The sequence below is a fragment of the Eptesicus fuscus genome, chromosome 21, assembly GCF_027574615.1.
Source record: "Eptesicus fuscus isolate TK198812 chromosome 21, DD_ASM_mEF_20220401, whole genome shotgun sequence".
Classification (NCBI taxonomy): Eukaryota; Metazoa; Chordata; class Mammalia; order Chiroptera; family Vespertilionidae; genus Eptesicus; species Eptesicus fuscus.
The window spans coordinates 42,886,587-42,908,512 of NC_072493.1; the positions used below are offsets into that span (position 1 = coordinate 42,886,587).

At 53.9% G+C, this 21,926-nt stretch overlaps 2 protein-coding genes across 3 annotated transcripts; both read left to right on the forward strand.

Annotated features, from left to right (window-relative positions):
• The first annotated feature begins 4,822 nt into the window (after positions 1 to 4,822).
• On the forward strand, positions 4,823 to 15,274 carry DHDH (dihydrodiol dehydrogenase). The gene is made up of 7 exons (XM_008154386.3): positions 4,823 to 4,946; positions 5,339 to 5,450; positions 6,624 to 6,787; positions 10,181 to 10,433; positions 13,860 to 13,984; positions 14,723 to 14,876; positions 15,129 to 15,274. Exons 1-7 carry the CDS (start codon positions 4,857 to 4,859, stop codon positions 15,236 to 15,238), a joined length of 1,008 nt encoding a protein of 335 aa, XP_008152608.2. The 5' UTR covers positions 4,823 to 4,856; the 3' UTR covers positions 15,239 to 15,274.
• Positions 15,275 to 16,078: 804 nt separating this feature from the next.
• Positions 16,079 to 21,047, forward strand: BAX (BCL2 associated X, apoptosis regulator). 2 transcript variants are annotated; one of them, XM_008154380.3, is made up of 6 exons: positions 16,079 to 16,166; positions 16,722 to 16,773; positions 16,860 to 17,009; positions 17,557 to 17,692; positions 20,374 to 20,478; positions 20,884 to 21,047. In XM_008154380.3, exons 1-6 carry the CDS (start codon positions 16,133 to 16,135, stop codon positions 20,986 to 20,988), a joined length of 582 nt encoding a protein of 193 aa, XP_008152602.1. In that variant the 5' UTR covers positions 16,079 to 16,132; the 3' UTR covers positions 20,989 to 21,047. The 2 variants fall into 2 exon arrangements, with proteins under 2 accessions (XP_008152602.1, XP_054567004.1); XM_054711029.1 differs by lacking the exon at positions 16,722 to 16,773 and having other exon boundaries at positions 16,107 to 16,166.
• The last annotated feature ends 879 nt before the right edge of the window (positions 21,048 to 21,926 follow it).

Consider the following 21,926-nt stretch of genomic DNA (forward strand, 5'->3'; position numbering starts at 1 on the left):
CTCCTCTTATCCCAAAGTGGCTGCAGCTGCTCCGAATGTCACACCTGTCTTCCCCGACAGCTGATGGAGGAAATGGTCAGAGGCTCCCTGCTAGTCCCCCCGCCCCGCCCATTCCCCAAGAGCTGGTGTGCCAGCACCGGACCTGGGGGAGATAAAGGAGCCCCTAGAAATTCCCTGGGAGGCGCCATGGCCACGTCCCAGATCCTGGGAAGTCCCAGGTGCCACCCCACCCACCCCACCCTCCTTAGCTGAACTTGAATGACAATTACCTGCTTCTCGTGGGAAACTGGGAGCTGGACTCATGCAATCGGGGAGACAGGCCCACGGGGGTAGCGGGTCCCAGCGTTCTTTAAAGGACTGGATCGCCCTAACTGGTGTGGCTCAGTGGACAGAGCATCGACCTTTGGACTGAAGGATCTCGGGCTCGATTCCAGTCAAGGGCACGTGCCTGGGTTGCGGGCTCGATCCCTACTAGGGGCCATGCAAGAGGCAGCCCATCAATGATTCTCTCTCATCACGGATGTTTCTATCTCTCTCCCTCTCCCTTCCTCTCTGAAATCAATAAAAATACATTAAAAATAAAGGACTGGATCATGTCCACGGGATGTGGCTCCCAGCCAGAAATGTGAGGTCAGTGTTTGGGAACCTGCTCCTGGCTCCCATCTCTAAGGAGACCTGGGCCGCCCCCCACCATCTGCGATTCTTTGTTGGCAAGTGTCTCCCCCAAAGGATGCCAAAAGGAACAAGGAGAGGGGGGCTCCTGGGGTCAGGTCACTGCCATGCACCCCGGAGCGCCCTGCACACACAGGCGAGAAGGGAGGCCTGCCCTGGAGCAGCCCCCACCCTCCCCGCCTCCTGCCCGACCTTTCATTCTAGGCTTAAAGCGCCGGAATCATACCTGATGGGCCCTTTCTGTTAATCGGAAAGTGATTCCTTTTGATCCGTGTGTGCAAAGGGTTTACCATGGGGGCTCTCACCCTGGCCGGTGCGGCTCAGTTGGTTAGAGCATCCTGTGCACAAAAGGGTTACGGGTTCCATCCCTGGTTGGGGTGTGGACAGGAGGCAACCAACCCATGCTTCTCGCTCACATCCATGTTTCTGTCCCTCTCTAGAACCCATGAAAAACATATCCTCCTATCCTGGGGTGGGGATTAAAAAACTTTTTTTAATTTAAAAAATATTTTTTAAGAGAACACCTACCAAAACACCGTGGTTTCTTTATTTTTAATTTTTTTTCTATATATTTTATTGATTTCAGAGAGGAAGGGAGAGATAGAAACATCAGTGATGAGAGAGAATCATTGATTGTCTGCCTCCTGCACACTCCCCACTGGGGGTCGAGCCCACAACCCGGGCACGTGCCCCTGACCAGAATTGAACCCGGGACCCTTCAGTCCACAGGCCAACACTCTACCCACTGAGGCAAACTGGCTAGGGCTGTGGTCGGCAAACTGTGGCTCGCGAGCCACATGCGGCTCTTTGGCCCCTTGAGTGTGGCTCTTCCATGGCCTGGGCGAGTCTATTTTGAAGAAGTGGCGTTAGAAGAAGTTTAAGTTTAAAAAATTTGGCTCTCAAAAGAAATTTCAATTGTCGTACTGTTGATATTTGGCTCTGCTGACGAATGAGTTTGCTGACCACTGCCCTAGAGCTTTCCCACCTCTGAACCCTCTCTCATGCTGTTCCCTCTGTCGCTGTTCCCCACACCAACTCCACTGGACTGACGGCTAGCTGCTGAGGAGGACACAGAAAGCATCTGTGTGGTTTCCGCGGTGTCCCAGGCCGAGGCACGGTAACTATTTGTGTCCATTTAGCTCTTTCTGGAATTCCTGGCTGTGCACTGTCTGGGGCAGGGCCTTCACCTCTCACCACGATTCCTCCTCCTCCCCCTCCCCCCCTCACCCGCCAAGGTCTCTAGAGGGGATTGCCAGCAAGTCCTGGAATGTGCTGCACCCATGCTCACCCGAGTAGGTGTCCAAGCTCAGACGGGGTACCTCCTAGCATCATCCTTTCGCTTGTTTCGAAAAGAGAGCACGGGGCTCGGAGCAGGCATCTTCCTCGGACTCAAGCCCACAGCGCGGCCGGCTGAGGCCAGCAGCCCCGCCGGGGGGCGTTCGCGCACCCTTCGCCTCTGAGTCTGGCTTCACGGCCTGTGCCCTCTGTCAGTCCCCTGCCTCTCACCCTGGGTCCCAGACACGCTGTCCCGTGTGCAATCCTGTGGTCTGCCTCCCAGAGCGAGAAGGTGCCGGGCCTGCTGAGCAAGGGATTCCTGTCTCGGGTCAGTGACTTACGTTCTTAACTATGAAGTAAACCAGACACGGCGGGCACGGTTCAGTGCATGGGCTCCGGGGCCTCACGGGCTGGGTTTCAATCCGGACCCTCCCATTTGTTCAATGTGTGACATTGAGCAAGACCCTTTTTAAAAATATATATTTTTGCCCCGGCCAGTGTGGCTCAGTGGATAGAGCGTCGGCCTGCGGACTGGAGGGTCCCGGGTTCGATTCCGGTCAAGGGCATGTTCCTTGGTTGCGGGCACATCCCCAGTGGGGGGCGTGCAGGAGGCAGCTGATCGGTGTTTCTCTCTCATATGATGTTTCTAACTCTCTATCCCTCTCCCTTCCTCTCTGTAAAAAAATCAATAAAATATATATTTAAAAAATATATATATATTTTTATTGAATTCATAGAGGAAGGGAGAGGGAGAGAGAGATAGAAACATCAATGATGAGAGGGAATCATTGATTGGCTGGCTCCTGCATGCCCCGCACCCGGGATCGAGCCAGCAACCCGGGCATGTGCCTTTGACCAGAATGGAACCTGGGACCCTTCAGTCCGCAGGCCGACACTCCATCCACTGAGCCACACCATCCAGGGCTGGGCAAGATTGCTGACCAGTCTGTGCCTCAGTTTCTTCATCTGTGACATGAGCCTAACAGCACGACAGAGGGCGGCTGTGAAGAGGGTCTGAGCTCGCCTTCAGGAAGCCATTAGCACAGAGGCGGCTGCCATGAGCCTGGCTGAGAGCCTGCGGAGAAGGCCCACAGACGGGCAAGCATACGGGCAGGCACAGAGAAGCCGCAAACACTCTCGCACACATTGCCCGGGTTTTCCAGGCCTTCTGATAGCTTTTCTTTTATAGATTTCAGAGAGGATGGGAGAGGGAGAGGGAGAGGGAAAGGGAGAGAGAAACATCAGTGATGAGGGAGAATCATGGATCGGCTGCCTCCTGCACACCCCCTACTGGGGATGTACCATCAACCAAGGTACATACCCTTGACCAGAATCAAACCTGGGACCCTGGAGTCCACAGGCCGACACTCCATCCACTGAGCCAAACCGGCCAGGACCCATGAATATTTTTATTCAGCAGTTTGTGTGAGCTAGGAACCTGTGAGTCCCCGTGGGAAACTCAGGTCTTAATTAAATGTCTACAAGGGAAGGGAAAGGGATTAATTCTCTGTGGGTGACCTTGGCCAGCTCTTTGCCAATTGACTTGGAAAATAATCATTTGTTATATTTCACCTACTAGACCCCAGAGCTGTTAATCCTCTTAGCTCTCTATTGTGACCTCTGTTTTTCAAAATAGAAAAGTGAGACTCAGGCCCAGCTGTGGTGGCTCAGTGGATTGAGCGTCGTCCCATGGAGGTCCCGGGGTTCGATTCCCAGTCAGGTACACGCCCGGGTTGTGGGCTCGATCCCCAGTAGGGGGCGTGCAGGAGGCAGCCGATCCATGATTCTCATCGTTGATGTTTCTATCTCTCTTTCCCTCTCCCTTCCTCTCTGAAATCAATAAAAATATATTTTTGTAAAAAAGAAAAGTGAGACCCAGAAAGGGAACCCCCTCTGCAAAGCAATAGAGCCAGGAAGTGGCGAGGAGGGTTTGGGAACATGCCAGCCTGGCTCCGGGGTTCAGAAGCCCTGCAGCCCGGCTTCTGATGCCATGGTCTCTGGAGGCGGCCGGTCTTCATATCTTGGCTGTGGGACCTGGAACAAAATGACCGAGGCACTCTGAGTCTGTTTCTCTCTGTAAATGGGGGGCAACAGAAGCTAGTGCGCAGGTCCGTGGTGAGAAATTAGGGAAAGTAAAGCTTGAAACAAGGGCCCTGGACTACAGCATGTGTTCTATAAATATTAGTAATTATTATTATCTTTGCTATTGCTATCCTCTCTCTGTGTGTGTGTGTTTTTTTAAAGAATGTTTTTTTCGTTTCATTTCACTTATTTATTTATTTATTTATCTTCACTTGAGGATATTTTTCCATTGATTTTTTAGAGAGAGTGGAAGGGAGGGGAAGAGAGAGAGAGACATCAATGCGAGAGAGAGACATGGATTGGTTGCCTCCCGAAAGCGACTGACCGGGGCCAGGATGGAGCCTGCAACCGAGGTACCTGCCCTTGACCCGATCGGAACCCGGGACCCTTCAGTCTGCGGGCTGAGGTTCTATCCACTGAGCCACACCGGCTAGAGCTATCCTCTCTCGCTTTGGACAATGCCTAAGGGTGCGCGACTTTCTCAGCAAAAGAGTGGGGGCGGGGGGAGCAGGGAGGGAAACAGGCCCCAAGATCAAAACAGACAAGAACGGAAAGCCCTCTACACTTGTCCTGCGGTTACAAGCCCAGAGGCGGCCGCGAGGTGTTTCTGGTCCCACCCCTAAGGCGGAGCCAACGGTACGCTCTTCCAATGGGGACGCTGGGATTAAATTACCTCTTGGCATTGGGCGGGACGCGCAGGCTGGATGGCCAATGAGACGCGGCGTAGGGCCAATGGGGGCGGAGAAAGTGACCACGCCCCCGGTGGGCGCGGCGTAATTCATTCCCACGGGGAGAAAGGAGCAGGTGTTGGGACCGCGGTTTCGGCGATGGCGCTCCGCTGGGGCATCGTGTCCGCCGGCTTGATCTCCAGCGACTTCACGACGGTGCTGCGGACGCTGCCTCGCTCCGAGCACCAGGTGCGCCCTCCCCCCCGGGGTCCTGGGTCCGGGCTGGCGGGGGCCGGGACTCCTGGGTCCGAGGGAGTTGGGGTTCGGACTTCCGAGTCCTCAAGGCAGTGAAACAACTGATTCCCTCCTCTCCTCTCCGCTTCTGTTATAAACCCGAGCTCCGGGGGGCTTCGGGGCGGGAGGTCCTCATCTGAGCTGCTGTGAAGAGAAGGCATTTAGCGAGTAGGGGGCTTGACCATCGCTTGCCCCGATCGCTCTCCCAGGACCCCAGTGTCCAGCCTCCGGTCACCTCCCCCCAGGACCAAACTCTCCCCCCCCCTTCTTGGGGGTGTAATTCCTGCTTCCCTCGGGGCCTCCTCCATCACCTCCCTCCCCCCACAAGTCTCCCGCGTGTGTCTCAGGTGGTGGCCGTAGCGGCCCGCGACCTGAGCCGCGCGAAGGAGTTTGCACGGAAACACGACATCCCCAAGGCCTACGGGTCCTACGAGGAGCTGGCCAAGGACCCGGACGTGGGTGAGTGACCTGCGCCCGGGGGGCGGAGGGGGGGCGGGGTGTGCTGCCCCCAGGTGCTCCGCAGCCGGTGCAAGGCCCGCGGGATGGGCCCGGCCCTTTGGACCTGGGGCGGGACCTCGGCTGGGAGACGGCCATAGGCAGGACTTGGGCCTGGGGTTAGCCGTCTAGTATGAAGTGTGCGTAGGAACCAGGCCTCCGCGGTGAAAGCGGGTCTTGAATTTCTTTTTCTTTTTTTAAATATGTTTTATTGATTTTTTACAGAGAGGTAGGGAGAGGGATAGAGAGTTAGAAATATCGATGAGAGAGGAACATCGATCAGCTGCCTCCTGCACGCCCCCTACTGGGGATGTGCCCGCAACCAAGGTACATGCCCTTGACCAGAATCGAACCTGGGAATCGAACCTGAGCGTCCACAGGCCGATGCTCTATCCACTGAGCCAAACCGGTTAGGGATTTTATTATTTTTTAATATATATTTTTATTGATTTCAGAGAGGAAGGGAGAGGGAGAGGTAGAAACTCCAATGATGAGAGAGAATCATTGATCGGCTGCCTCCTGCACGCCCCCTGCTGGGGATGAAGCCCACAACCCGGGCAGGTGCCCTGACTGGGAATGAACCAAACCGTGACCTCCTGGTTCATACGTGACCCTCAACCACGGAGCCACGCCAGCCGGGCCCAGTTTCCTTATTTTTAAAACGGGCAAAATGGCCTGGCCACGTGGCTCAGTGGTTGAGCGTAGGCCTATGATCCAGGAGGTCACCATTCAGGGCACATGCGGGGTTGTGGGCTCGATCCCCAGCAGGGGGCGTGCAGGAGGCAGCGATCAGTGATTCTCTCTCATCATTGATGTTTCTATCTCTCCCCCTCCCTTCCTCTCTGAAATTAATAAAAATATATTTTAAAAAAACAGTAACTACAACAAGCAAAATAATAGAATCTCCCGGTTGATGTTGTGAGGATTAAATGATTTCATGTCACTGCAGAGGCCTCTGATCTGAGAGGAGGGGATGGTAGCCAGTAGCTAGCTCCTTCCTCGTGGGAGACTAGGGTTTGACCAAGGCGGGAGGACTTGGTCCCAGGTTGGGGGGACCCCGATTCCTTGGATGCTGGAGGCGAGCCTTGGGGGCCTGGTGGGGCGTCCGATCTCCTGACCCCCTCCCTCTCACCCTAGAGGTGGCCTACGTGGGCACCCAGCACCCGCAGCACAAGGCCGCCGTGTTGCTCTGCCTGGCGGCGGGCAAGGCCGTCCTGTGCGAGAAGCCGATGGGCGTGAACGCGGCGGAAGTGCGAGAGATGGTCGCGGAGGCCCGATCCCGAGGCCTCTTCCTCATGGAGGTGAGCATGGAGCGGCTCTCTCCACACCCCACGCAGCTTCCTGCCTTCACCAACCACAGCTGCCCGTGGACATTTTTGGAGGGACACAAGGGAGGGGTTTACCACGACTTAAGATGACCACAACATGGCCCGGCCCGTGTGGCTCAGTGGTTGAGCCTGGACCTATGACCCAGGAGGTCACGGTTCCATTCCTGGTCAGGGCACATGCCTGGGTTGCAGGCTCGATCCCCAGTAGGGGGCGTGCAGGAGGCAGCCCATCAATGATTCTCTCATCATTGATGTTTCTATCTCTCTATCCCACTCCTCCCTTCCTCTCTGAAATCAATAAAAATATATTTCAGGCAACACTGTTCATGGGCGGGAGACATGGCTTTGGGCTCCTAGCGACCAGGGCTGCCTGAAGGACCCTCTGTCAGACGCTCTGGACACGATGCCAGCAGTGAAGGGGCAGAGTGGCAGTGGGCTCCGTTGGGGTCGGTTTCCGGGGCTGAAAAGGACCAAGGAACACGACAGCCCTCAGCCACAGGCATTCTGTGTGTGTGTGTGTGTGTGTGTGTGTGTGTGTGTGTTTTCTTTTTTAATATATTTTTATTGACTTCAGAAAGGGAGAGGGAGAGAGAGAGAGAAACATCAATGATGAGAATCATGGATCGATTGCCTCCTGCACGCCCCCTACTGGGGATCAAGCCCGCAACCCGGGCATGTGCCCTTGATTGGAATCGAACCTGGGACCCTTCAGTCCACAGGCCAATGCTCTATCCACTGAGCCAACCCAGCTAGGGCGGCATTCTTTGTGTTTGCCCTTATCAGGCTTGGATATGCGCAGGGGACTTTGACATCTTGCAGATTACTAGTAATTCAAGTGGCTGCCACAGGGCAATGAGTAGCGGCCAAGTTAAGATGGCCACCATGTGGTCCCTAGAAGCTATTTTAGTGTTAAGGAATATTATGGAGTTTTAGGGGATTTATGTTTTATAAATTATGTTTTAAAATAATTTTTTTATTGATTTCAGAGAGGAAGGGAGAGGGCGAGAGAGATAGAAACATCAACAATGAGAGAGAATCCTTGATCAGCTGCCTCCTGCATGCCCCACACTGGGGATCGAACCAGCAACTCAGGCATGTGCCCTGACCAGGAATCGAACTGTGAGCTCCTGGTTCATAGGTTGACACTCAACCACTGAGCCACGCCCGCCGGGCTGTTACGGCTTTCATACCTTGTAGTTTCTGACAGTAGTGGCAACAGCTGCCTCTTCCTTCCCCTTGTCCTACGTAGCTGCTGTATGCCTGCTATTGTGGAGCCTCCCAGCCTGTAAAACTCCATGTGCCCGAGAAGTAGTGGAGATTTATCAGGGTGACTCAGTGCCTCTGGTTCTCCCTGTGCCTGCCAGCGCCAACGTTCTGTGAGTTTATTGCTTCCGCATTTTTTTATTGGCCCCTAATGTGTGCCACATCCAACCCCAGGACCTGGGAACTCATAATGTATAAGACGCAGGCTCAGTTTTCAAGGAGTTCAAGGTCTGCTATGGTCACGGAAATGGGCAACCCCAATGCTCAGCTGCGTGGACTTTGGTGGACCTAGTACTGGGTGGGCAGTTGACAGAGCCCCGTCTGGGGGTTGGTCAAGGAGGTTTCCTACAGATAGGGACTGGCCTGAGCCTTAAAGGAACAGTAAATTGCACAGGTAAATAGGCCAGACGGGGAAAGCAGAAGCAAGATTTAAAGAGAACCAGCATGGGCAGATTTCATGTATTTAGTAGGAACTTGATCCTGGATTAGTCACGATTGCTGGCTTTCAAGTGAGAGGATTCTAGTCTCCAGTTTCCCAGTTCCTAGGTCTGTGACCTTGGGGGAGTAATATGACTCAGCTCAGCTTCAGTTTTCTCATGTGTGGAATCGACATGAGGACAGCTACCTGGCAGGGGTGTGGGGAGGATTCATTATGTAAAAGCACAGTGTCTTGTCCAGAACACACATAGCCAACAAATGGGAGCTGATACTAGGCGATGGGGAACCCTAGGAGGGGATTGGGGAGGGTTGAGGCTGGATCAGCTCCAGGAGAAGCAGAGACCCCTCTGGGACCATGTGGGACACGGACTGGTGGGGAGAGGCGGGGAGTCAAGTTTGCTAGCGCTGCCATAACAAATGCCAGACTGGGTGGCTCAAACAACAGAGATATACCCTCTCCCACATCTGGAGGCTGGAAGTTTGAGATAAAGGTGTCAGCAGGCTGGTTTCTCCTGAGGCCTCTCTCCTTAGCTTGGGGATGGCCATCTTCTCCCTTTGTCTTCACACCGTCTTGCCTCTGTGCATGTGTGTGTCCTCATATCTCTCTTTTTTTTAAAAATATATTTTTATTGATTTCCGAGAGGAAGGGAAAGGGAGAGAGAGAAACATCAATGATGAGAGAGAATCATTGATTTGCTGCCTTCTGCACGCCCCCTGCTGGAGATTGAGCCCACAAGGGCATGTGCCCTTGACCGGAATCGAACCTGGGACCCTTCAGTCCCCAGGCTGGTGCTCTATCCACTGAGCCAAACTGGCTAAGGCCTCATATCTTCTTATAAGGACACTAGTCCTACTGGATTCGGGCCCACCCTAAAGAACTCATTGTAACTGAACTGACTCTTTATAATTACCTCTTTAAAAACCCTGTCACCGAACACACTCATATTGGGAGGTACTGGGGGGTTAGGACCGCCACATGAATTTGATGGGGACAGAATTCAGCCCATAATGTTGGGAGACTGGGGTAATGATACAGATAAGAAAGGACAAGGCAGGAGTTGGGGACATGGGTGTCAAGAGCAGGGGAGAAGGTAGAGAGTCGGGCAGGACACAACTTGGGGACTGATGGGCTGTGGAGGGGAGGGGGAAGGTCTAGTTTAGAGACTTAACCCCTTCAAGATTGAACCCCATGGGGGGAAAAGGAGACATATGTAATACTTTAAATGATGAAGAATCTACACTAATAAAATATTAAGATGCAAATTGACTGTACCTTCACAATTCCCACCAGCAAATCAGGAGTGAGTATACAAATTAACCAATAAAGATGGCGGGTTAATTTGCATATGCAGGCCCCAAGCGGCTGGGGGCGGGGTGGGACGCCTGCGTCATTGTGGCGATGACACAGGACTTCCGTACCGCCCCAGCTGCTGGGGGCCTCTGGGCAGCATGGGAAGGCGGAAAGGTGGCTCGGCCGGAGCAAAGGCGGTGCTGGCAGCCAGGGGAAGGAAGGCCCATTCTTGCATGAATCTTCGTGCATCGGGCCTCTAGTTTAAATAATAATTAAAAAAAAAGGTTGAACCCCAGAAGGGAGAACTGGTTGGTTAACTCCTGACCTCTTTCCTTCCCTTTCCCATCCTGCTTTCTTCCCTCTGTGGGCTTCAGGCCATCTGGACCCGCTTCTTTCCTGCCTCAGAGGCTCTGAGGGCTACTCTGGCCCAGGGAACTCTGGGGGACCTTCGCGTGGCTCGGGCAGAATTTGGGAAAGACCTCACGCATGTACCGCGGGCCGTAGACTGGGCCCAGGCTGGCGGTGGCCTGCTGGACATTGGTATCTACTGCATCCAGTTCATCTCCATGGTCTTTGGTGGGCAGAAGCCGGAGAAGATTTCAGCCATGGGAAGGCGCCATGAAACAGGTATGGTCTATTCTGGACTGTATGATGGTGATAAGAGTGATCCTCTCTTACAGGGTGCACTGACCTGGGAATAAGTCTCCTAGCCCATGAAAATCAGGCGAGACTGCTGAAGAAATTTCCTGCAAGAAGTTAAAGAGGATCAAGTATGGTCAGGCTCTGTATTAGGATTTTGCGGTGTGATCTTACTCAAAGAACTCAATCTCTCTGAGTCTTAATTAGTTACTTACTGAACCACGTCCAGCACATCCAGTGCTGAACCTGAGAGGGGGCAGTGAAGGATTAAAGAAAACAGACAAGAGAATATAGCTGGGGCCAGGTGGATCACTCCGCCTGGATGAGGAAACAGTGACACAGCCTGTAAGCGGAGTCTTTATTTTATAGTTAGAGCAAAACAAGGGAGTGGTCAAGATGTTTACAATGTTCTTGAGTTTCAAATCTACTTAATTACATGCACCTGAGAATTCTCTCAAGCTTTGTTTTGGCAGCACTTGCTGCACCTCCCACAGCCCACAACCCTCAGCAATCTAGGACCCCAGCGTCGGACCATGAGGTCAAGCTTACAACCATAGCCTTTGGCTATAATTGTGCTGGGAGGGCTTTGCCCTCAAAGCTGGGACTTGTGGCTTTGCCACAAGAGGACTGTGCCCTCTCATCAGTCTGAGGCTTGAACCTGTCCAAACGCTGTAGCCGCTCTCCACAACTTACTGGTAAAAATTCAATAATAGGGTTGTTATAAAAAGTTAATGAAGTAACTGTTGAGGCAAATTAAGCAGTTAATAAATATAAAGGATTATTATTATTATTTTTTTTTATTTTTTTATTGATTTTCTACAGAGAGGAAGGGAGAGGGATAGAGAGTTAGAAACATCAATGAGAGAGAAGCATCGATCAGCTGCCTCCTGCACACCCCCCACTGGGGATGTGCTCGCAACCAAGGTACATGCCCTTGACCAGAATCGAACCTGCGACCCTTCAGTCCCCAGGCCGACGCTCTATCCACTGAGCCAAACTGGCCAGGGCTGGGATTATTATTTTTGAAGTTGTCTCAGCCTTTGCTGCATAACAAACTACCCCAAAATATAATGACCTCAGATAACAATCATTTATTCACTTGTGATCCTGTGGGTTGGTCATTTGGGCTGGGCTCAGCTGGAGTGGTTCTTCTGCTGGTCTTACTCACGCAGCGGCCATCAGCCAGCTGTGCCACTGGAGCTGGATGGTCTAGGTCCGTGGTCGGCAAACTGCGGCTCGCAAGGCACATGCGGCTCTTTGGCCCCTTGAGTGTGGCTCTTCCACAAAATACCACAGCCTGGGCGAGTCTATTTTGAAGAAGTGGCGTTAGAAGAAGTTTAAGTTTAAAAAATTTGGCTCTCAAAAGAAATTTCACTCGTTGTACTGTTGATATTTGGCTCTGTTGACTATTGAGTTTGCCGACCACTGGGCTAGGTGGCCTCTCCAGCTGGCCAGCTCGGGTGCATTCACATCTCAGAGTTCTGGCTGCAGCAAAAGGAGGGCAGGCCCCAATGTGTTTGCGAACTGTTCCTGGCCCAAAGCCAGCTCAGATGTCAGAGGTGGCCAAATAGACTCTACCTCTGGATGGCAGGAGCTACAAAGTCGTATCGCAAAGGGGCCCGCCTTGGGAAATAAGAGGATTTACTGTGGCCATCTTTGCAAATAGTACCACAGAAGGCAACGAATAACCAGGAAAAGAATACCTGGAGTGAAGACCACATTTGTTGTTGTTGTTGTTGTTGTTAATCCTCACCCGAGGATATTTTCCCATTGATTTTTAGACAGAGTGGAAGGAAGGAGGAGAGACACACAGAGAGAGAAACGTCAATGTGAGAGCGACACATTGATTAGTTGCCTCCTGGGGCCAGGGATCGAGCCTGCAACCAAGGTTGACTGGAATCAAGCCTTCTGTGTGTGGGCCAACTCTCTATCCACTGAGCCAAACCAGCTAGGACTGAAGGTCACATTTTAGAAAGCTGCCTCAGTCTACTATCTGGCCAATTTCTAGGCTAAAGAGTAGCTCTAACAACAGATCCCATTTATCAAGTGCTTCCTCTGCAATAAGGTTTTATTATAGGTACTAGGGGCCCGGTGCATGAAATTCATGCACGGGTAGGGTCCCTAGGCTTGGCCAGTGATCAGGGCCGATCGGGGCCTTCTAGCTCTGGGCCGGGGCCTTCCTTCCGTGCCACCCCCTGGTGGCCAGCACACATCATAGCGAGCGGTCGAACTCCCAGTGGGTTCAAGTCCCAAGGGGGCAATTTGCATATTAGCCTTTTATTATATAGGATGGTCTCCCTGAGGTAAATATATTACTGTTGTCCCCATTTTACAGATGAGCAAACTGAGGTTCAGAGACAGGAAGTGACTTGTCTAGAGTCACACAGCAGATCCAGAATTAGAACTTGGGCTTGTCTGGGACCAAAGAGAACTGGCTCAGTAGGTTCTTCCAGCCACTGCATGTGTGATGTGTCCCAGAACCAGGCTGGTACTTTACTGTATTTAATTTTTTTGCAACTGAGCCACGCTGGCTAGCGCTATTTAATTTTTAACTAATGCTCACCTCTCTCTTATTCCGATCTAAATAGACGAAGTGCTTTATGCATTTTACATCCTTTAATGTAATGCTTATAGCAACTCTGTGAGGCAGGTTCTATTATTCTCATTTTAGAGATGAGGAAATGGATTCTCACACGCCTCTACAACAAGTATTCATGAGGAAGAAACTAAAGTTCAGAGGGGCAAAGTCTCTTTAATTTTTTTTTTTAGCATTTATTTGTTTATGTATTTTGGTAACAGCTTACTGAAATCATTCACATACCATACAATTTATTCGTTTAAAGTGTATCGTTCCAGCCCAGCTGGTGTGGCTCAGTGGTTGAGCATCAACCTATAGACTAGAAGGTCACAGTTCCATTCCTGGTCAAGGCACAGGCCCAGATTGCATTCTATCTCTTTCCCCCTCTCCCTTCCTCTTTGAAATCAATATATATTGAGTGTGTGTGTGTGTGTGTGTGTGTGTGTGTGTGTAATTCCATGGCTTTAGTGTATTCACCAAGTTATGCACTTATCACTATAATCAATTTTAGAATATTTTTATTACTAAAATACAAAACAATAAATAACCCAATTCTCCCAAACCGCTGAGCCCTAAGCAACCACTAATCTACTTCCTGGCTCTGTGGGGTTTGCCAAGTATTGGACATTTCACACAAATGGAGTCCTACCACCGGTGGCCTCGTGGGTGTGGCCTCATTCCCTCACCCTGACTGTTTTCAGGGTTCCTCCCTGGGGTCACACACGCCAGCGCTTCATTCTCTTTCACTGCTGCCGCGTGAGAGACGAGACCTCTTGCCCGAGGTTGCACAGGCAGGATTTGCGCCAGGCTTGCCCCTGTCCCGTGCCTCTCCCCAGGTGTGGACGACACTGTCTCCGTGCTGCTGCAGTACCCAGGCGGGGTCCACGGCAGCTTCACCTGCAGCATCACGGCCCAGCTCTCCAACACGGCCTACGTGAGCGGTACCGAGGGCATGGCCCAGGTGAGGCGCTGCCACCGAGCTGGGACGGGCCCTTAGCACAGGACCGGGCCACCTGTGGCTGTTGGAGCTGGATGTGGGCTGAACCAGCCTTTTCCCACCATGGCTAAGAAAGCCACCCTCGACCACCAGGCCAGGCAATGGGGTCTGGACCTCCGGCTCCTTGTGGAGGTGAACCTGTGGGCCTGTTAAAAACCCTTAGTCCTGATAAGAAGCCAGTTCTTATCAGCCCGGCTTAGAGGGCCGTGGTGACCTTTGGAACCGCTTCCAGGACAGGATCCAGGGGTTACCACAGAGCGGCTCCATGGGCTGCCTCGGCCAAGTTGCTGGAAAGAAACCCTATTCTTAGCAGAAGAATTTGGACCTTGCCCCAGCTGCATCTCTGCATTTCCATTTTGGCCTAGAGTTGGGTATGGGAATAAGCTAGGCCCCCAGGGCTCTGGAGCTAATAAAAAGTCTCCTGGTGGATAAGAAGGTGCTGGATGGTGTCAAAGTGGAGATGGGGTGATAAGCATCTCCCCTAGGCTTAAGCATCCCTGTAGAGAGGGAATTGCCCCTGGGGACAGGGACCTACAGGCTTCTAGTGCGGTGAGAAACAAACTCCCAGCAGCCAGGTTTGGGGGCTCCAACCTCCCTAAGGATGGACAGGGGGCAGCCAGCCCTTAACCACCAGGTGAGGGCGGGGAGCCCCCAGCCGCCCTGTTGGTGAGGGCAGTAAGGCCACCTGTTTTCTCCCCCCAGATCCTAGACCCCTGCTGGTGTCCAACAGAACTGGTGGTAAAGGGGGAGCGTAAGGAGTTCCCGCTGCCTTCAGCCCCAAGCCAGGAGTTCAATTTTACAAACGGAGCGGGCATGAGTTATGAGGCCAGGCATGTCCGGGAGTGCCTGCGACAGGGTAAGGATGTGGAAGGCAGTGGGGAGGAGGGGTCGGGGGTGGGAGGGCAAGCCTGGTAAGGGAGGAGGGACCCTCCCCACCCCTCAGTACTCAAGCAGCTGTTTAGAACTAGTCTCCCAGGGCCCCGTGAGACATCATTTGCCTGAACCATGCAGTACTGTGCCTCGTGGGATTCTGGGAATTGTAGTCCTTTTTTGGTCTTTGGGGCGTGAGAAGGGGTTTTCTAACTGCACTCGCCCCCCGCCCCCCCAGGCCTGAAGGAAAGTCCTGTGATTCCCCTGGCGGAAAGTGAGCTCCTGGCTGACATCCTTGAGGAGGTGAGGAAGGCTATCGGAGTCACCTTCCCCCAAGACAAACGCTGATATAAGCCCTCAACAAATAAAGACATGGTTTCCACAGAGATGGTGGTGGTGATGGTTTGGTGGGAGCTGGAGAGAGCCCACTATCAAAAGAGAATAGGTGGGGAGAGGGAGAGGGAGGGGAGGGGAGGGGAGGGGAGGGAGAGGGGAGGGGAGGGGAGGGGAGGGAGAGGGGGGATCAGGCCTGCAGCTTGGACATGTGCCCTTGACCGGAATCGAACCCAGGACTCTTCAGTCCGCAGGCTGACGCTCTATCCACTGAGCCAAATCAGCTAGGGCGTGAACTTTTTAAAATATGTGTATAGCAAGCAATCACCACCCAGATCCACCTATGGCACATTTCGGGCACCCAGGGAGCCTCCTGGGGCCCCACGCTGTCTGTACCCTTCCAATCTATCACCAGAGATTAGTCTTGCCACTTTCGAAGTTAAGATTTATTTTATTTTCACATAAACATTCATTGGCTTTAGTCATCCGAGACGTCCTACCTCAATGAATGTTATTTTTGGCCTCTGCTGTTCCTCTCTGTTGTGCACTTTGCACTTGGTGTTTCTTCTGCCCTGGAGGGTTCAAGCCACACCCCAAACTTCTGAAAATATTGCAATGATGAATGAATGAATGAATGAATGAATGACAGCTATGCTGTGATTGAATGGGTGGCGGGTGCAATGGCGCCAGGACAAGTTCCTAAAGGGCAGCGCTGATTGCACAGTCACGTGACGAGCGGGGCAGGTGCGGCAAAGTGAGCGAGGGCCCTGCGGGGCAGAGACCCACGGCGGCCATTTTGCGGGGCGGTCACGTGGCTCGACGCACGCTCAGCGGGCTGCTCACGTGATCGGGGGCGTGCTGCAGCCGCCGGGGCAGACCCGGCGAGAGGCGGCGGCGAGAGCGGCGGTGATGGACGGGTCCGGGGAGCAGCCCAGAGACGGGGGTGAGGCGGGAGGCAGACGGGCGGGAGGAGGGCGAGCCCCTGGCCGGCCAGCCCCGCGATCCCGCCCGCGGGTCTCGGGGCGTGCGATCTTCACGCACTCCGGGTCAGAAACTCCCGGATCGGTGCTGCCAGCCTCCAGCCCCCTCCTTCCCGAGGTTCCCTGGCTCTCTGGCCTCCGCGCCCCGATCCCTTCCTGCCTGGCGCTCTGGGACCCCCGATAAGCTAGGGACCCCAGAATTCAAGCCCCCGGGCAAGCCCGGGCTTGTCGCCGGCACCACTTCCTGGTGGGAGGGGCGGGTCTCCCCTGTGTCCCCTCAGGCCAGGATGCTTTAAGGGTTCCCCGAGTCTCCTTTCCCGGAAGAACGTGGGATACAGGCCCAGGCTCCCTGCCTTTCTCCATCAGGGACTCAGTTGTCTGGGCCACCAGTCACTTCATCTACCAGGGACCCAGAAATCCAGGGCCCCCTCGTCTTGGCCTCCATCAGGGATCATGAGCCACCCCAGTTCCCCTAGGACCCATGAGTCCAGGCACCTCTTCCCTCCTTTCTCCTCTAGGGCCCACCAGCTCTGAGCAGATCATGAAGACAGGGGCCCTTTTACTAAAGGGGTGAGTGTGAGGTCTGATTATTGTGGAGCGGATTTGGAGAGTGACCCCCCGTTCTGATGGTGCACCCTCCTCCATTCCCACTCCAGTTTCATCCAGGATCAAGCGGAGCACATGGGGGGAGAGACCTCGCGACTGCCCCTGGGGCCCAGGGTGCCTCAGGATGCATCCACCAAGAAGCTCAGCGAGTGTCTCAAGCGCATAGGGGACGAGCTGGACAGTAACATGGAGCTGCAGAGGTGTGGCCCCCGGAACCCAGGAGTCCCAGCTCCCAGCCCCTCTTCCCTTAGGGGCACTGAGTCCAGGTCCACAGCCCCCACTGCCCGCGGACCGGGGGACCCAGGGCCCCACCACTCAACTCAGCACTCTGACTCTCGAAGGATCTTTAAAAAAAAAAAAAAAGATTTTTATTGATTTCAGAGAGGAAGGGAGAGGGCGAGAGAGAAATATCGGTGATGAGATGGAATCATTGATGGGCTGCCCCCGGCATGTCCCACACTGCATGTGCCCGGACGGGGAATGGAACTGTGACCTCCTGGTTCAGAGGTTGACGCTCAACCCCTGAGCTATGCCGCTGGGCCCATAGGATCTTGAAACGCTCCTTCAGGGAGGCATTGTCCCCACTTTCCTAAATGTCCATCTGGTCCCCTTCCCCTGCGTTGGCTTCTTGCTTTTCACTTCAGCGGGGCTTGGGCCTCCGTTTTCTTACCTTTGGTACGGGGTGGGTACCACAGTTCCCATGCCCTGCCTGATCCCCTCCGTCCCTGGCGCCCCTCTTTCCTGCAGGATGATCGCGGCTGTGGACACAGACTCCCCCCGAGAGGTCTTTTTCCGAGTGGCGTCCGAAATGTTTTCTGATGGCAACTTCAACTGGGGCCGGGTGGTCGCCCTCTTCTACTTTGCCAGCAAACTGGTGCTCAAGGTGGGTGGCTGCCGGGTCCTGAGCCCAGGAGGGCTCCCCTCAAACCTGCGGGGGACCTGGGAGGCGTGGCGTCAACCCCTGTGGCCACCCGGATGGACCAGAAGGAGAAGGCTGTGAGCCAGTCGTCTGCTCCTTCCTTCATGCATTCATTCAACAGATGTTTGCCGGGCCTACTGTGTGCCCATCCTGGACTCTGCATCCGGGATGCAGCACCAAACAAAGCGGGCTAGGTCCCTGCTCTCGAGCTCACATCGAGCGACGAGTGCTGGGAGGAGTAAGCTAGGGTGATGTGGTTTTGGGCAAATTGATCAGGAAAGACTTCTCAGAGGAGGTGACATGAAAGCCAAAGTTGGAACGACGAGAAAGATGCAGTGATATATAAGGACTGGGGGAAAGGCATCTGGAGTGGGCACAGCACGTGCAAAGGCCCTGGGGTAGGACCAGACCTTATGGGTTGAGGAGGCCCTTGTGGGTAGAACAGAGTGAGGAGGGGAAAGGGTAGGAGATGAAGGCAGATTTTTGAGGGGTCTTATGGGCCACTGTAAAGACTTCAGCTTCACTCGGAGTGAGATGGAGCGATTAGCTGGTTTTATTTTATTATTGTTGTTTTAAATATGTTTTCATTGATTTTAGAGAAAAAGGAAGGGAAAGAGAGAGAGAAACATAGATGTGAGAGAGAAACATCCATTGGCTGCCTCCTGCATGCACCCGAGGGGGGAGAGCCCGCAACCTGGGCCTGTGCCCTGACGGGGGATGGAACCCGCAACCTTTCAGTGCACAGAGGATGCTCACACAACCACGGCACCCCCGCCAGGGCGATTGGCTGATTGTAAACTTGTAAACAGGACAGTGAGGTGACCTGATTTATACACTTAAAATATTATTCTAGGAAGTGTAGCAAATGTTAATTGTAGAACCTAGGTTGCAGGTGTATGGTTGTTGACTGTGAAATTCTCTTAACTTTTCTCTGAAGATTCTCATGATAAAATATTGGGGGAGGCCCTGGCCGGTTTGGTTCAGTGGATAGAGCGTCAGCCTGCAGATTGCAGGGTCCTGGGTTCGATTCCAGGTTGCGGGCTCGATCCGCAGTGTTGGGCGTGCAGGAAGCAGCCGATCAATGGTTCTCTTATCATTGATGTTTCAATCTCAATCTCCTTCTCCTTCCCCTCTGAAATCAATTAATATATATATATTGGGGGAAGGGAAGCCCAACAAATTGTTCTGGCCATTGTGAATAGAAAAAGGGATTATGGGACAAGGGCAAAAGCTGAGGAGCTGGGGAGGGGGCACTTATAATTAGTCCCTGCAAACAATGACTGACCTGGACTCAGGTAGTAGCACTAGAGGTGTGGAAATATATACGTTTTTATATATATTTTTTTTTATTGATTTCAGAGAGGGAGAGGGAGAGATAGAAACATGAATGATGAGAGAGAATCATTGATCGGCTGCCTCCTGCACACCCCCTACTAGGGATTGAGCCCGAAACCCAGGCATGTGCCCTAGATTGGGATCAAACCCGGGACCCTCTAGTCCGCAGGCCGACACTCTATCCACTGAGCCAAACTGGCCAGAGCTGGAAATAGATGTTTTTGGTTTTTTTAAAATATATTTTATTGATTTTTTACAGAAAGGAAGGAAGAAGGATAGAGAGCTAGAAACATAGATGAGAAACATCGATCAGCTGCCTCCTGCACACCCCCTACCGGGGATGTGCCCGCAACCAATGTACATGCCCTTGACCGGAATCGAACCTGGGACCCTTCAGTCCACAGACCAATGCTCTATCCACTGAGCCAAACCGGTTTTGGCTGGAAATAGATGTTTTAAAAATATTTTTTTATTCATTTCAGAGAAGAAGGGAGAGGGAGAGAGAGATAAGAAACATCAGTGATGAGAGAGAATCGCTGATTGGCTGCCTCCTGCACACCCCCCACTGGGGATGGAGCCCGCAACCCGGGCATGTGCCCTGACCGGGAATCAACCGTGACCTCCTGATTCATAGGTTGATGCTCAACCATTTCGCCATGCCAGCCGGGCGAAACAGACTTACGTTTGTGTTTGGGATATTGAGCTAATGGGGTTGGACGTTGGAGGTGAGGGGGACAGCAGTCATGGTGATGGTGGGGCTGGGGACACCAGGAGGGGAGAAGCGGCGGGTAGAGGGGGAAGGGGACATTCCGGGAAATGGAGAGAGGTCATGTATGGAGGGTGTGGAGTCATACCTGGTCTGAAGGTCAGCAGAGCCCTCTGGGGAAGTGACCTTAGACGTGAGCTTTGAGGGATGAGTGAACATTGGTTTGGTGGAGGCCCATTTAGGCCCAAGTATCAGCATGTGCAAGGGTCCTCAGGGCAGGAAGCGTTTGGTGGGAATGAGGATGGGAAGGGCGCTGAGGTGCAGAAGAGGAGCCATGCGTTGGATTGCTGTTCCGTCAGAGCCTTCACACGGCCCTGTGGGCTGAGCTATGCCTTCTGCTCTGTCCCACGGGCACAGGAGCCATGGAGGTGTGGGCAGGGCCGCTGACAGTGGCAAGGTCCAGGTGACAATGTGTGAGGCTCACTCTGACCGAGTGGGAAAGAGGCCGCGGGCCTGCAGGAGGAGGCAGAGCTGGGAAGGGGCTCCAGGCCACTCCCTAAGGCGCTGGGGACAAGCCTGCTCCTGAGGCCACCCACTCCCCCAGGCCCTGTGCACCAAAGTGCCTGAGCTGATCAAGACCATCATGGGCTGGACAATGGACTTCCTTCGAGAGCGGCTGCTGGGCTGGATCCAGGACCAGGGCGGTTGGGTGAGGCCCCGAACCCCCCCTTTGCCAGGGACCCCTCCCCAGCCCACCACAGTGGTGCCCCCTGCCCTCCGCATGCTCACCTCATCAGATGTGATCTGTAATGCATTTCGTCACGTATCTGATCAACCCTTGATTCCTTGGGGACCTGCTGACCTTTTTGTGACCTTTGATCCGATGACCTCTCACCTCCCAGTGACCCCTGACCTGACTATTACTTTCTGCCCTCCCTGGTGCCTCCACTTCTGGAATCCTCAAGTTCTGTGATAACCCTTTGACCCCAACTCTTGAATACCTGTTAGTCTTAGGCCCTTGCCCCGCCTCCCGCCCTCTGACCTCTTCCTGACCCCCCCCCCCTGCCCTGGCCCGAGGCTGCATTGCAGAAGTGACCGATGTCCCTGTCCCCAGGACGGCCTCCTCTCCTACTTCGGGACCCCCACGTGGCAGACCGTGACCATCTTCGTGGCCGGGGTGCTCACCGCCTCACTCACCATCTGGAAGACGATGGGCTGAGGCCGCCGGCTGCCTTGGACTGTGTCTTTTCTGAATAAATTATGGCATTTTTCCGGGAGGGGTGGGGGTTGGGGGTCCGGGGCCTTTTTCTTACTTTTGTAATTATTGGGGTTGGGTGGGGAGGAGTGGTTTCGGGGGGGCAATAAACCTCTTTCGGGCCACACTCCCGCGTCTGAGTCACTGGGCCCCTCCCTGGCTGTCGCCAGAGACCAGGCTCCGCGCGCTGACACGGTTTTCTGAGGGTGCCAGTGCCCTCTGGGGGTTAGTGATGCCATAGGTCCCGGCCCTGCCGTCCAGGAACCTGCAGTCTTGAGGGGAATGGAGGTGACTTAATGATCACTGTGTCACAACTTAGGGTGTTGACCAAGACAGGAGCCCAGGGCCGAAGTGGGGTGGGGTGGGGCGGAGGGCAGGGCAGCAGGGTACAGAGCAGGCCTCCCGCGCCCAGAAACCACTATATGGCAAGTTGCACATTTACTGAGGTGGAGCCTGGGGGAGGAGGAAGGTGGGGTGCCGATCGGACCTGGGGAAGACTCGGGGGAGCAGGGAGTAGCTTTACTGGAGGTAGGAGAGCTGATGGGGGGTTAGGATAGGAGGGTCCTAGGCAGCAGACCAGGCCCAAACCTGGGTGGGGGTGGGGGTGGGGGTGGGGGTGGGGGTGAGGGAGCGGCTGGAGGAGGAGGAGGCGCTTTGGAGTCTGGCCTGGTAACTGGGTGGGGCCTCCGGAGGGGAGCAGGCCCCAGGGAAGATGGGCTCCTTAGGGCCTAGAACATGTAGACACCAAGAGAAAGGGGATCAGAGAGAGGGAGGTCACTCAGTCACAGGGTCTTGCCCTTTTCACCAGCCCTGTCTCTTTCTAGGTGTCCCCCATCTGTCCCTTCTTTCTGTCTGCACCTGTCTCTCTGGGTCTCTGTCCCTCGCTCTGTAGGTCTGTGTCT